This window comes from Ylistrum balloti, unplaced genomic scaffold, assembly GCF_031769215.1.
Source record: "Ylistrum balloti isolate Yb309-2 unplaced genomic scaffold, AGI_CSIRO_Ybal_v1 Utg369874, whole genome shotgun sequence".
Classification (NCBI taxonomy): domain Eukaryota; kingdom Metazoa; phylum Mollusca; class Bivalvia; order Pectinida; family Pectinidae; genus Ylistrum; species Ylistrum balloti.
In genome coordinates this window covers 370,392-385,853 of record NW_026782015.1, presented here as the reverse complement: position 1 = coordinate 385,853, position 15,462 = coordinate 370,392, and the positions used below count along the sequence as shown (strand labels likewise).

The 15,462-nt window shown below is 36.0% G+C and overlaps 1 protein-coding gene across 2 annotated transcripts in view; it reads left to right on the top strand.

The window, feature by feature from the left end:
• The first annotated feature begins 3,935 nt into the window (after positions 1-3,935).
• The window catches only part of LOC132546057 (ral guanine nucleotide dissociation stimulator-like 1), a 34,624-nt gene continuing 23,097 nt past the window's right edge, over positions 3,936-15,462 (top strand). For both annotated transcript variants that reach the window (XM_060209754.1, XM_060209753.1), the window contains exon 1: positions 3,936-4,065. In XM_060209754.1, the coding sequence (XP_060065737.1) occupies positions 4,039-4,065 (27 nt within the window). In that variant the 5' untranslated portion in view covers positions 3,936-4,038. The remainder of the gene's footprint in view (positions 4,066-15,462) is intronic.

The following is a 15,462-nucleotide window of genomic DNA, read 5'->3' as shown; positions in this document are numbered from 1 at the left end:
TCAAAGCTGGACAGATGCGACATGTACGTTTGCATAATTCTCTTAAACAGTGCATCGGTTTCCAAAGTAAGATTTCTTTGCCAGGGCATTGGTCTCCAAAGTAAGATTTCCTTGTCATAGCCTAGATGCATTGAGGATTCCCTGTCGGAACTATTCAGTACATAGCACAATTTAATGTCTTGTCACCAATGTCAGGCGTCGTTATAACATTGTATATATAGAAATCCAGAAAGGTTAAAGAGAAAAACGAAATCGCTTTATTCTATTGAGGGTGATCTTTGGGAAAGATGATTAAATTGGCAATCAGGAAACAGGTCTGGTGAATATTTGATTTGGAGTAACATTATCCCACTCCACACCCATGATAATGAAAACATAAATAGCAACGAGAGGATAGGAACATTCATGTCGCACTGAACTAGATTATATTGGTCCTCGTAGGGATCCAGAAGATGGAAACACTCATGTCACACTGGAATAGATTTTATTGTTTTTTATTGGAAACTGGAGGGCAGGAGCATCCATGTCACAATAAATTTGATTTTATTAATCCTCATCAGGAACCAGAAGTTGGGAACATCCATGTCACATTGAAAACGATTCTATTAGTTCTCAATGGGAACAAGAGGAAGGAAACTTCCATGTCGAACTGGCTACTGCTCTGTTGATTTAATCTCTGACCATGTTCTTTACCACTGATTGCAAGGAAAACTTCCGAAAAGATTTCCGAAGAAACACATCCCTAAATGAGTTATCATTGCTGTGTCTGGTGGCAAAGATAAGAAAATCGTTGTGAATTCTTGTTGGGCACGAAATAGTTAACCGTTGATGTTAATCGATACGCAAGTAACAAAGTCTCGTTATCCTACAGCGAAAATGGCGCAAACGTCAAACAAGTATAGTTAAAACATCTTACAGGGAAAATAACACTAACAATGTAAATATGACAGCACGTGAAGTCATTCTAGAATGAAAATAGTCCAAACAATGTAAATATGACAGTCAGTGAAGTCATCAAACCGAGAAAAATCACGGGTCCTAACTTTAAACATTATAGTCCGAAATGTGCTGACTATCTGCAATTTCAATTATTGTCTTGATTATGGTCGACTACCCTAATAGAAAATAGTAAAGACATCTTGAAATTGCAGTGGAATATAATTTTGCTTAAATGAAGGAACATGTAAATTACAAAAAACAACAAATGTATAGTGGAGAGAACATTTTATCGTTATGCACATTTCCATATGGGATTTGTGTCTGCTATTTCAGTACGAGTTTGGCCGGTTGTTTCACAAATCAGTTTTTGACAATCCCTACATATTCGTCTGTTTCCAAACATCCAAACCAGACTTTGATACAGGCATTGCTACTGATAATTGATTTACTAGACTGTCGATTAGTAAAACATATTATGCAAAATAGTTCAATCTGAAACGTAGAACAAATGGGGATGGGAAAATTACCAATTTACAATCAATGAATGCATGTTAAAATCGTCCTTCCTCCGTCATCGTCGTCCACTCTTGCATCATGAATTTTTGACATTCACAAAATTCCTAGTTACGTTCTCATGGACCGTCGTCTTACCTTTTTCAATTTTTAGACACGTGCCCATCTTGGATTTTGACGTTGTAATTTGTTATCACTATTTTTTTCTGGCCAAATACTGGATGGATGGCTCTCAGTTTTCATATACATTTGTATGGTTTCCCTAATTTCTAGCTGTAGGTTGGCCAAGTCTGATCAAACAAACACAAATAAGCCTTGAGAACTTGTGGACGAATCCTTTCCAAATAGTTATTTCCCTTGATCTCTAGTTCTGTTGTGTGTATTTCAACTTAGACTATTGGGACTAATCGCGTAAGAAATAAGAATAAAATTTAAAAAAAAAAAAAAAAAAGAAAAAGACAGCTGGTGCCATGTCAGATTTTAATATTTTATAATAATGATATATATATAATATTATAGAGTGCGCTAATTAATATGTATTAAGCACTAACAAACATATTTACATAATTTATATAGCGTTTCAATACTGCCTGATTTTGAACTGTTTGTATCGGCTCTGAGTTGATAGAAAGTATATATAATTTCTTTTTCTCTTCTGTTCTTTCTATCTTCTCATCTTTTCCTCCTTTTGTTAAAATGATTTAAACTTACTTGCCGTATACAAATTATTTGCAATTTTGTTTGTGGTGAAGAGTTCATTAGTTAGAAGAACTTGTCTATGATCCATTTATCTGCTACTGGTAATAAAATATGTTTAAATTAAATCATTTATGTAGCGCACAAACAATTGATTAGCGCACTAATGAATATATACATTAACATAGCGCAGTAATGTTTATTAGTGTACTTACTAATAGTTCAACATTTCTAAAGCGCACTGACTGATCTGTACATACAGCATTTGCATAGCACACTAATATTTTACTAATTTCGCGGCTAAGCATATAACACGAACAGTAATGTTCCCCTATACACCTGTAGGTAGAGTACCATAGTGGCCCCAGTACGGGAGTTAAGAATTCTGCCTCCGATATGCCAGATATGGTGACAAGTTACTGAGTGTGTGAAAGTTCTATGTTGCCTCTAGTGCGAGAGGTACTCAACACAGGGAACTAATTGAATGAAAATGTATACCATTCCAACGCTTTCTTTTATATTCAAAGTTGATTTGGTCAATATATTCTCACAGGACGAGATTTTTCCAGCAAAAAAAAATAATTTGAAAAAGTAGTTTAAATCGAGGAATCGGTACATAAATGTTGGGCCCTGTGGTACTGTAATGTTCTGGACTTCCTGCAGGTGGCTAATTAATTAGAATATTGCACGTGCATGTAAAGTCATTCAAATACCCTAGTTAAAGCAAGAAGTAATAAATGAAAGCACAAAAGGCTTGCATGCACAATATATATTACATATGTAGAGAGAGAGAGCAGGGGGGATGGGGTGGGGTTGGGGAGAGAAGAGATAAACACCACAAGAGTTATGCATTATAAGCAGATGGTTAAGTGTCTGGAAATTTGTAAATGGAAGTGCTTTTGCTTAAGTTTTATGTTTGCAATCATTTCTTTTTTTTTTTTTTTTAATCCAGACAGAGAGAAAAAGATATGTTCTTATATAGATAACCAATGAAGTAATAGCGACAGTACGGACAAGTGAATTGTCAAATTTTCGAGTTAATCTACCGGATACAGGTACACTAGATCATTCAGTGTGATAGATAGAATCCAGCAATATCGACCAGTATTGGTAATGGATCCTAACAAACAAATGCTCGTTTGATGAATAGATATATGATCGATTAAGTGATAGCGAAAGTATGGACCAGTAAACTGTAAAATTTCCCGGGCAATCCTAAATATAAATCCCAACAAACAAGCATTTAAATTGGTGGTAAACCGTTCTCAAATTTAATTTGTAAGTTCCCCTTGGTCTTTAATTGTGTATACTGATTGAAAAAAAGGTGAAGTGGCCATATTGGGTTCTGTCAACATGATTTGGTATCGCTATTTCAGTTAAGTACTGAATGGATCATTTTGGGCTCTCGTCGGAATTTTCCACGTGGCATCTGCCAATGTGATCATCCACATTCCGTTTATTAACCAGTCATCATTGAAGTAATTAAATTAATGTTATGATTTACTCCAACTGCCAATGTGTGGACCAAACATTTCATACAATATTTATCGTTTCTCGTTGGTGATACCATGTTTTCTATGTCAGTGTATATATTTCGTGATAATGGCTCCTTTATCAAGTAAAATTTTAGTTACATGCCTTACTACGGTATTGGTTAATTATGGCGCGTGTCAGTGCGTGACTCATCGTTTCCCCGTGGGGAACCGCATACTGTAATTTGCCGAAGGTAACCGAGTACTTCCGGATTATAATGAGGAATCATCATGGCCGACCGGAAGTAGGCTGCTGTGCATCATCTCTAATTCTTTTCTTGAGTTTTTCGATAAAAACAAAGCCATGTATTCGCGCTGTGGCCCGGTAGATATTGTTATGTGTTAAGATGTTGGAGGTATGGCCATAGCACGTCAGGAAGGCCAGGTAAGTCGCTCACATCTAATTTGTAAATAGATACTAGTTTCATCCTCGTATCTGTCTGTTTCCCTCCGTCCATCTTCTCCCATCCTAAGTTTCGTCCATCATTACGATCGTCGATTATTGAACTTTGTGATTCGAATTGTTAACTATTTTTATGTAATATTACATGTTAATGACAGTATTGTTGTTTTGGTAAACAATAACCCAAACTGCGATATTCCTCGTTGTAATCTTTTCCAAACTAGATCTATTAATCTTTTTATTTAATTTTCTGCTGCTACAGCCAGCAGCCTAGCCCATTGCTGTACATCTTCTGTGATGTTAGATGGATACTTTTTATATGTAGATGAGAAACAAACTTACTTAAAACGCCGTTCCATTAAGTGATGGGAAACAAATACATTTATTAAAATCCGAGATATGTATTGGACACGTGCTCACATAACATGACATTCATGTTTACATGTTAAATAAAAAAATGTATGAAATACGTGGTGTAGCTGTACTGTACTATGGCGAGCAAAATGATTCAGAAGTGATAAGTTTCAGTCACGAGTCAAAATAAAACTTGTGTTTTAGACACTGATCATGTATTTTATTTATATAACGCCTATCATCATCACTTAGCAAATCCTCCTTTGGCCATATAGCATTTGACATCTGTCCAAGCAAGGGAGGTTACAAGTTTTTGTTGAACCAAGACAAACTGAAGACTCTGAATATTATTACTTGCTGTCCTTTTCTTGATCTTCATCAGCTGTAAATGAGCAATTAGGAAGTCACACTTCAGTATGATGGTGCAGTTAAAGGACCCATAGTACTTTCATCATACAAGATTAAAAAAATGGGAATGGGGTGGGGGCATTTCTTACTTTGAAGATTTATGGGTCTGTAACCCCTTCAAGGATTCCTCCAATGGTAATTTGAGGTCAAATTCAATTTTCCAGCCAGCAGAATGACCTCTAACATCTTGATTCCATAGGGACTTATTTATTCGATAGGAGTATGATTAGAAAATAAGTAATGAAGTTTTTGACATTGATGCTATTGAAAGCCTCATGTACACATCATTTGGAATACTTTCTTGATTCTGAAAGGTTCTTAGAAAATTTTGACTTGATCATCATGCAAAAATAGCATTAAACCATACTTAATCTGGAAGGTATCTATTGAGAGACAATTGGCTTGAAAATAAAAACAAATAAAAGGGAATAAAATGACTTTAGAGTCCCATAGGAATTACATATTAATTTTATATTAACTTACTGAGGCTGCATGGCCAAAAAAAAAAAGATTACCAGTCTGCATACTCTTACTCAGCATAAATATTTTTGTTGGAAAAAAGGTACAGGGTGTGGTTACAGGTAAAGAGCATTTCTGTATACTTTCATATTTTCATGTGTGTTGATGTGAATATCTTTATACAATTTATTTGTTCTGAGTGCAGTAAGTACTTGTCATTATAAACCCCAAGTTTGTTTCCTTTTAGAGGCGCCAACTTCTCACGCTCATAGTCAGTCTTAACAAAAGTGGAGCTATTGTTGTTACTTCCCAGGCTATTGTAAATGGTGACACTAAGTAGACTTGAGATGGTCTATCTGATCCTATAACAGTCATTGAGAAAGTTCTACACTTTGTTTCACAGGACATATTAGAATTTGTTGATTGTAGTATTACAAAAGTTGTCTCCCCTGATGTGGACCTGTGTACCTTTTTTTAAGAAAATTTCAGTTTACCATGTGCTTTGTGGGGTTAAGATTTATTATTAAAGTATCACACATTTAAAAAGCTGCATCTTACTTCTATACATTAAAATGTCTTGCAATACACTGCAAGATTCTTGCCACATACTATTGACATTTCATCTTTTTTAATCCCCTGTCGAAGAAACCGGAGGGGACTATAATATCTGTTGTTGTCTGATTCCTTCCATCCGAATGGTTTCCAGATGATAACTTGAGACAATGTTAGGTTAGTAGAAGACCTTGTATGTTTGGGGTCAAAAGGTCAACCACAAAGGTCACTCTTGCTAAAAATAGATTTTAGGTTTCCAGATGATAACTTGAATTAGGGATTGCTGATTAGGTTGAAACTTGAAACAATATTAGGTTAGTAGGAGACCTAGTGTGGGGTTGTGTTTAGGGTCAAAAGGTCAACCACAAAGGTCACTCTTGCTAAAACAGATTTTTGGTTTCCAGATGATAACTTGAATTAGGGATTGCTGATTAGGTTAAAACTTAACACAATATTAGGTAAGTAGGAGATATAGCATGGGATTGTGTTTGGAGTCAAAAAGTCAACTGCAAAGGTCACAGTTGCTAAAATATATATGTAAGATTCCATTCCATTTTAGGAGTGATTACTTCATGCTTAAGAAGACAGATTGAATTAATAATGATAAGATATTAAACGAAACATTTTCAGGGATAAGAAATGATCTTATTTTATCTATTTGTAAGATAAAAGCAAGTGATTAAAATTTTTTCTTGCTGAATCAAAAACTTGCTCACAAAACTTAAGTTCTTTTCATTTGTTTTCAATCACTAGAACTAGGAATAGCTACTGTGAAGAACATGCTATAGGACGGTACCATGGGCTTGTGGTATACTTATTCTATAGCATGTCTGTGAGTAGGAAAATGAGTTGTATGAAAAATACCTTTCAGAACTTCTTAGTGAGGAGCTCACAAGTGTCAGTATAATATTTATTTTTTTTTTAAAGATGCCTTTTGTTTGTACAAAATCATTTTAAAAAATAGAAAGTAGTCCTTAGTAGAGATATGATTAGTGGGTATCGGAAAGTAAAAAACAAGAAAGCACAAACAAAAATACAATATTTTAAGTATTATTAATTTTTTTTTAAAGATGCCTTTTGTTTGTACAAAATCATTTTAAAAAATCAAAACTAGTCCTTAGTAGAGATATGATTAGTGGGTATCGGAAAGTAAAAAACAAGAAAGCACAAACAAAAATACAATATTTTAAGCATTATTAAATTATTAAATATTACATAACTTAGGTAGTGTTACTCCACCTAAAAATTCATATCATTGATATTTATTCAAGGGTTAAACTACAGCCCAATACAACTTATCTGATTGTACTGTGATAGCATGCCTCAGTATGGTTTCAAGTTTATTGTCCGTTTATCACACTGATAGATTGTATCAATTATAGATATACATTTCCCCTTATCATAATACATGTGTATAACCACCTACACCAGGGAACAAATTCTGATGGTCTAATTTACTGATGTAGGATGTAACTGTTGTAAGGTCAGCCATCATTGACCACTATTAAATTGGTCGTCTGTGGTCACTACAGCAGTTGGACCAGTCACTAGATGTACTAGAGAATGTCATGTTTGTAAGTTGTGACCATACCTTTACATGATACAAGTGTTTTGTTCACAACCCTACCTCACAACCCTACCCCACCCTTTCTCAACAACCTTACCTTACAACCCTACCCAACCCCTTCTCTACAACCCTGCCTTACAACCCTACCCCACCCTTTCTCTACAACCCTACCTTACAACACCATCTCCTTTCCTAGCCCCTACTCCACATCTCTACCCCATACCCCTACCATACAACCCTAATAAGGATGTTGGTTCAAGTATCTTTTTCACAACCCTTATACACCCCCTACTCCACAACCCTACCCCATAACCTACCCTAAAACCAATCCCACAACCCTAGCCATCCATACCCGACATCCCTACCCCACCCTCTACCCCATCTCATACACAACAACCCTACCTCACCCATTACTCTACCCTATACTTTCCAACCCTACCTCACATTCCTACCCTTCAACACTACCCCACAATCCTTCCCCACCCCAAAACCCTCATCCCTATCCGACAACATTACCCCTTTTCCATTGATTTGAATTAACTGAGATATAGTCATGATTTTTAAGTTATTCGGTGTGAATATTTATAAGGTCACCATTGGACTTTGTCTTAGGGTGACCTGTTACGATCCCCTTTTGTCCGGCATCGTGTATCATAAACTTTTAACTTTTTCTACTTCTCCTGGAAATCTCCTGAACCAATTTCAATGTCCATGGCTTAAGGCGCACCAAAATTGTAAATTATATTGTCCCAAACCTCCAGGGGCCTGAGGGGTGGGGCCAAAGTTCATTGAAAATTGAAATAGTTTCTTCTTAAATCCCAGGTAAGATAAAATCAAGTATTCTTCATGGATGGAAAGGCCTTCAGATGCTTTACCAAAATTGTAAATTTCTTGACCCAAGGGTCTCACATTTCCCCCAGGGGAGGGCTAAAAGTGTACTATAGTTTATATAGGACAACTAGATTTTTTAGCTTAATTTGTTTAATTCCACTGGAAATATTTCAAACTTTGTTAGAATTACTAGTGAGGGATGATGGCTTGATGGTATGCCCATATTGATTCTGGTTAACCTCCAGGGGCTGTTGGGTGGGTGAAATTGATTATGATTTCTAAAATCTTCTTCTCAACACCCAGATAGGATAGAATCCAATGCTTTTCATGGATGGAAGCATCTTAAGGTGCTTTATTAAAAATGTAAAATTTCATAGCCAGAGGGTTCACATTTCTCCAGGTGAGGGAGGTAAGGTTTACTATAGTTTATATAGGAAAGGTATATTTTTGAGCATAATTTGTTTAATTTCCATTGGAAATATTTCACATTTGGTTTGAATTATGAGCTATAGCTTGATGGTATGCCCATATTGATCCTGACTGACCCCCAGTGACTCAGATGGGCAGGGCCAAAAGGAGTTAGATTGACTTTAATTTCAAAAATCTTCTTCTCAACACAAAGGTATGGTAGAATCAAAGGCTCTGTATGAATGGAAAGCACCTTTAGTTACCAAAGTGGGTCTCACATTTCTTCCGGGAGAGGAAATGTCTCTTTTAACCTTTACTGTATTTATAGAAAAATTGCATTTTTGAGCATAATGTTTATTTTCTACTGGAAATAACTTTGTAAGAATTATCAGTAAAGGATGACAGTTTTGATGATATACATATAATGACACTGGCTTACTTTATTCATTGTCACAATTTTTTTCTCATGACACATGAAAGCTAACCTTTAACCTTTTTATTCAATATTGCATATCTCAGGTGACCATCAAGGCTGCTAGGCCTCATGTTGCCAAATTAACAACTTGGTAATTTTTAGACAGGATCTCCTTGTAGTACCTTGCTGAACATGGTACGGGAGGCATGTCTTGTGTCATACAAAGCAGTTACACTGTAGGTGGAATTGTGAACCATAACAACATAGAACAGCCAGTTTCTCAGTTTCCTGTAAAACAAACATGGTCACAGGTTCAGTCTAAATGGTGGTGTAATGATAAAGAATTGGGGCCGGTTCAGTAGAAATGGTAGAGACTTAAGCCTGGTTCAGTCTAAATGGTGTTGTGATGGTAAATTGTTTTTTATGTTTAATATATGGCATAGTTATCATTTTTATTTAGTAATTATGCAGTGTGTGTGTGGGGGGAGGATGTAATATGTAGTTTATAGCTTATGTTTGGTTGATGACGTGGTTTGATACTGATGTGGTAATATTTGAGACAGACACACCTGTCCCACAGGTAACACACTAACAAGTTAACATGCCAGACAAGTCATTTTAAGTGGGAGGTGAGTTACAATGTTCCTGAAGCTAGCAAATATTGTTTACTGGTTGGAGGAAACTAAACCCAAAAGTCAGAATTTTTTAGGCAAAATGAACTAGTGACCCAAGAATACAGTTTAAATTAAATACAGTAAGAGACATGTAAACTGTGACTGAATGTGTATGTCAGTCTGTGGTAGATATGGAATCAGATGGATGTCTTTCACAGGTAACATCACATTTATCATCACCTGATAGAATTGAACATTTCATTGATAAAATTTGTTAACAAAGAGAACTTTGATGATAAAGGGAGGTAATTTGTTGTCAGGTTTTACTGTGTACTGAAGCTACAAGGTTATAGCAATCACCACTGTTAACTAAAACGAAAGCTACAGGTATCAGATGTTGACAAGCCTGAAACATGCACACTTAGTAAAATTTCTTGTGTAGATCTTTTCTCTTTTTCTTTAAAGAATAATGATGTGTTTATTCTGCACATGCCTCTGTGCCTACATCAACTTGGATAAGAACACAAGGACAGACCTAAGTATTTACACCTGTACACACCTTCCTTTGATCTACAGGTAACATATTGATGCATATCATTTAATATTTGAAAGCGTCGTCATTTTAGCTGAGATAGGTGCAACTGACTTAAAACCAAAACAGTGTCAAATGACCTGGTTTGATTGAGTTTGTGCAGTCAGCCTTGTGTCTGGTTTTAGTGGAAAACAGGGTAGTTCATTGACATGGAAATGTAATAGTTTTGTTTGGAATGACTCATGCTGTGAAAACCAGCGACAAGGCTTTAGTAAACAGGTGGGAGGTAGGTTTTGGTCAGGGGTCATTGGTTAGATAGATTTGTCAAATAAATGCAGTGTTGTTTAATGTACATAACACTGGTGGGGGAGTAGCTGTAGGGACAGATAATGCTCAACAGTCTGAAGATATTTCTTAATGTGTGTCTCTGACAGATAATGATCAACATGCTGAGGATATTTCTTATTGTGTGTCTCTGACAAATAATGATCAACAGTCGGAAGACATTTCTTACTGTGTGTCTCTGACAGATATTGATCTTCAGTCGAAAGACGTGTCTTACTGTGTGTCTAACAGATATTGATCTTCAGTCGAAAGACGTGTCTTACTGTGTGTCTCTGACAGATATTGATCTTCAGTCGAAAGACGTGTCTTACTGTGTGTCTCTGACAGATATTGATCTTCAGTCGAAAGACGTGTCTTACTGTGTGTCTCTAACAGATAATGCTCAACCGCCTGAAGAGGTTCGTCTTCAACAGGGATTTAGTTTATTCCTTACTGTGTGTCTCTGACAAGTCGTGTGAGCATCATTTTGAGGAATGTTCTAAGCCTTTGCCTCGTGATTCTGATGACAGTGATGCTGTAAGTAGCCATTGTCACAACTGAGGAGTCTGTCATCCAAATTTTATAACAGTATAAAATATTTATGTGTATTGTTAGATTAACCATGAATTACATTGCTTGTGTCATTGATGAAACAGAAGACACATGACTTTCTGGAACACCTGGTCTTTTTCTCCTTGTTCTTTTTCAGATGTCACCACTTTTTCTCCTTGTTCTGTTTCAGATGTCACCACATAAATCTTGTTTTTCTTAGTTTGAGTTTAAATTCAGGTTTTGTTGACAAGCATATTAATGTTTTCTGTTGTAACTTATTTTATACTGATCATTTGTCCTAAGTAATAGTTTTTACTTATCCAAATAAAGCAAATTTCACAAAATCTTGTCACAATGACTGCAATAGACAAATTTTCTACTTGTACAGAGTTACCTAAGACCTGTATGAACAAGTTCAGTTTTACTTTTGGTTTTAAAGTAACACAATATACAAGCAGATGTGAACATTTATATATATATATATAGGATTACCTCACATAAAGCACATTGTGACGTGTCCTTATACAAATACTTTCAGATTCTGTTGTGTCATATACTTCCACTTATAAATAGGGAATTCACAGTCTCATTAAGGATTAAGGATGAATGAGTGTTTAATTATAAACAATGACACATAATTACTTGTTGTTAATGAAGAAGTGACATTGTAGTAGTATATATCCTGCACTTAAGAGAGAAATGTAGAGCATTTGAAGGTGTGGGCGCATCATGTTCTTTCTCTTAATTTAAATGTTTTTGTTATAATTTAAGAACATAAAACTAAAATAAACAGAAGAATTAGGTCACCTGGGACAGAGTTTCATGGTGACATGTGATAACCCAACATCATGCATCCATTAACTTTTTAACATTTTCGACTTCTTCTCGAAAACCCTTAAACTGATTTCAATGAAATTTTGTTGAAACATTCCTCGGCAAAAGATAAACAGAAATATGAATATATTGATTTATATGCTCTTCTTGGTGTGCACATATTGATCTTGGCTGACCCCCGAGGCTGAAAAGTTGATTTAAATTTTGAAAATTTCTTCTTCTCAACACCCAGATTGGTAGAATCAAACATTCTTCATGATTGGAAGGGTTTTAAGATGTTTTGCAGAAATTGGGAATTTCATGACCCATTGGTCTGGCATTTCTCCCTTGGGAAGAGGTGAATTTTACTTTAATTTTGATCGAAAAATTTCATTTTTGAGCATAACGTTTATTTCCAGTCGGAAACAACATAGTAAGAATTATTAGTATAGGACGACAGTTTTGATTGTATGCATATATTGACACTGGCTTACTATTATCAATGCCACAGTTTCTTTTACATGATACTTGAAAGCTACTTCCCCTATAACCTTTATATTCAATATTGCTTATCTCGGTGACTGTCAAAGCCGCATGGTGTCTTGTTTAACTTTTTACATCTCTGACTTTGAAGCTTGCTCTCTCCACTATGTGTGCAAGCATGCAAGTGATGTTTACTCATATTTTTTAAAATTATTCGGTTGTCATAGTCATCTGTTTACTTTAAGGTGAATTATTTCTATTTGTCTTCCCTGTCAATAGAGCATTGCCACTAGCTGTCTCCCACTATCTCTAGATTTTAAAGCTGATATTTCCAGTTACCTTTGAATTCCTTATTGGGTTATTTAAAACTGTTTGTTGAGTATATTCCCCCATGAACAGCCAAGGTTTTTGGTGAAGTTGCCTTGGAGGTGACTACTTCACTGAACAACATGCAGGAGGCCAGTCGTATGCCATCTAGAGTAATTAATTATAGGGTAAAGCATGTTTCAACAGACACAACCTTACAAGCTCATTAATTTCTCAGCTTTCAGAGAGAAACACAAACAGCCACGGGTAGGGAACGTTGAAATATGCATCTCGCAAACAGAGGTGACATAGGCAAACATTCTGACCGACTGACCAACTGAACCATTGTGGCTTCCTCCTCCCCACCCCCCATCCATGGCTATTTAGTTCCCCTGCCTGTATATATGGAACTGACACCTGTAAAATTAGTATTTCAAGCATTTAAGCCTGACATTTATGTAAGGTTGTCTTCTATTTCTTTGTATACTTGGACCTGAGAATTCCATTTGTGTTCCTTGTCTGTATTTCTGAGCTGACACTCTAATTCATATATAACTACTGTCCCTTTATTGATCCTGTGTGAATATTTCGAGCTGACTCCCTACAAAATTGTCTGTACTGTCTCTTAGTGTGGTAATTTTAAGAAATTCTCCTTAAACATTTCAAAGGTTTTATTATATATTATACATGTAGTATAAGATTGGGTTTTCCTATGTCTTGATTACTTTGAGTTGAATGGGTTTTCATACTCTACAATAAAATACAGCTTAGGTCATGTTTTTATAGACAGTACTGCACAATGTAAGTGGAGCTCAAAAGCTGGCCAGAGTTTAAATGCAGGTACCAGCCTCATATATCAATACATGTACACTCATACTTAATGTAATTAAAGAATGAGTTTATTTAGACGAGGCTGGTACTTGTGGTTTAAATGACATTTATGCACTTTTCTTCCCATTAGAGAAACCTGTTGACAGAGGAGACACATACTTGTGGTTTAAATGTGGTTGAGAAATTAGTTCTTCAATATTCTATTTAAAAACCACCAAAAACTTCAAAAATGATACTATCGTGAAGCAGAATCTTTTGCTTTTCTTATCAAGCAGGACTTAGAATTTCCTGCTATCTATTCTGAAATATCTGAATTATAAAGGTATGTTTAGTGGTTTAAATACCAAATAAGTCAGTGTAATTTCTCCAAAAATGGCAAGGGTACATTATATATATATCTGTTTATGTGATGGAGTGTGGGATAGATAAACAGTCTCTTATCTCTCTGGTATACTTTGTTTTTTCACAGATTGATTATTTATATGAAATATAAGCCATGATGCTGTTTCTAATGGGTGTGATGTGAATTATAGTTTAGTATATCAGTAAGTGGCTGTTATTGACCTTCCACCTCAAGGTCACACTAGAGCATGTAATGAGGCAGCGTGTTGTGCGCTGTCCCTCATCATTGTCGACAATTACATCTCAAGTGCTCTTCTGACATGTTCATATGGGCGTCCAATTGATGCATACCAAGTTTCAATTTATTTTGGCTGAAATACAATTTACATGCGTTGTATGAATGAATATATCAGTGTTCAGTGGACGGAAACAACTTATGTTCTAAACACCAATATATTTGTTAATACAAGGATACAAGGAATTGTGTAAATATTGGTGGCTATTTGTTTACTGCAAGGACTCGTGGAATTGTGTAAATATTGGCGGCTCTCTGTTTACAGCAAGGACTCGTGGAATTGTGTAAATATTGGCGGCTCTCTGTTTACAGCAAGGACTCAAGGAATTGTGTAAATACTGGTGGCGTTCTTTTTACTACAATGACTCCAGAAATTGTATTGATATAAAGAGCGGCTTTCTGATTTTAAAAATAGATACTACAAGGCCAGAAAATGTATGAGCACAAATGATTATACTATGAGATTTCTTCTCACAGCTGTGTGTTTCATGGAGAATTAGTATGCCGTTTTATTTTGTAAGTGTTTTCTGTTTTCATATTTTTTAGTTAAAATCTTAGTGATGTTACACTGTATATATTGTTTCTAAGTCTGAATGTCTTCAAACATCACATGAAATCCTTTATACAAAATGGTGCTCTGCTGAAAGTCCCAGATATCAAATTTCACAGAAGTACACCAATTTTCTGAAAATCACATTTCATACATCTTTTCATGCCCTTCAATACAATTTTATGTTGAACTCTTCACTTTGTGTATTGCTCATATCGCGCGCGCGCGCGCGCGCGCGCGCGCGCGCGCGCGCGCGCGCGCGCGCGCGCGCGCGCGCGCGCGCGCGCGCGCGCGCGCGCGCGCGCGCGCGCGCGCGCGCGCGCGCGCGCGCGGCGGCGCGCGCGCGCGCGTTTTGACCCACTTATGTCTCTTTAATACAAACGTCATACGTAAAAACATTGATATTTTGAGGATTGCAGGGTAAAGCTCATGGTCGTTGTTACTGTCTGGTAACTTTAAATATGAATGGATTTCAGTAAAACTTCATGTAAGCTTTGGAAATGTTGCCTCGAAGGAATAAACAAAAAAAAACAAAAACAAAAACCAAAAAAAACAGATCAAGGTCACCAATACTGTTGAATTAAAAGATTGAAATTATATGTTCAAATTAATTAAGTGTAAATAAATGATACCTCTAATGATTAAATGATTTAGATGAATTTTACAATGAAATCAACAAGAACAACACAGATAAAATAACATAACCAGTGTAATATAGAAATGGATGGGGGGGGGAAGGGCAG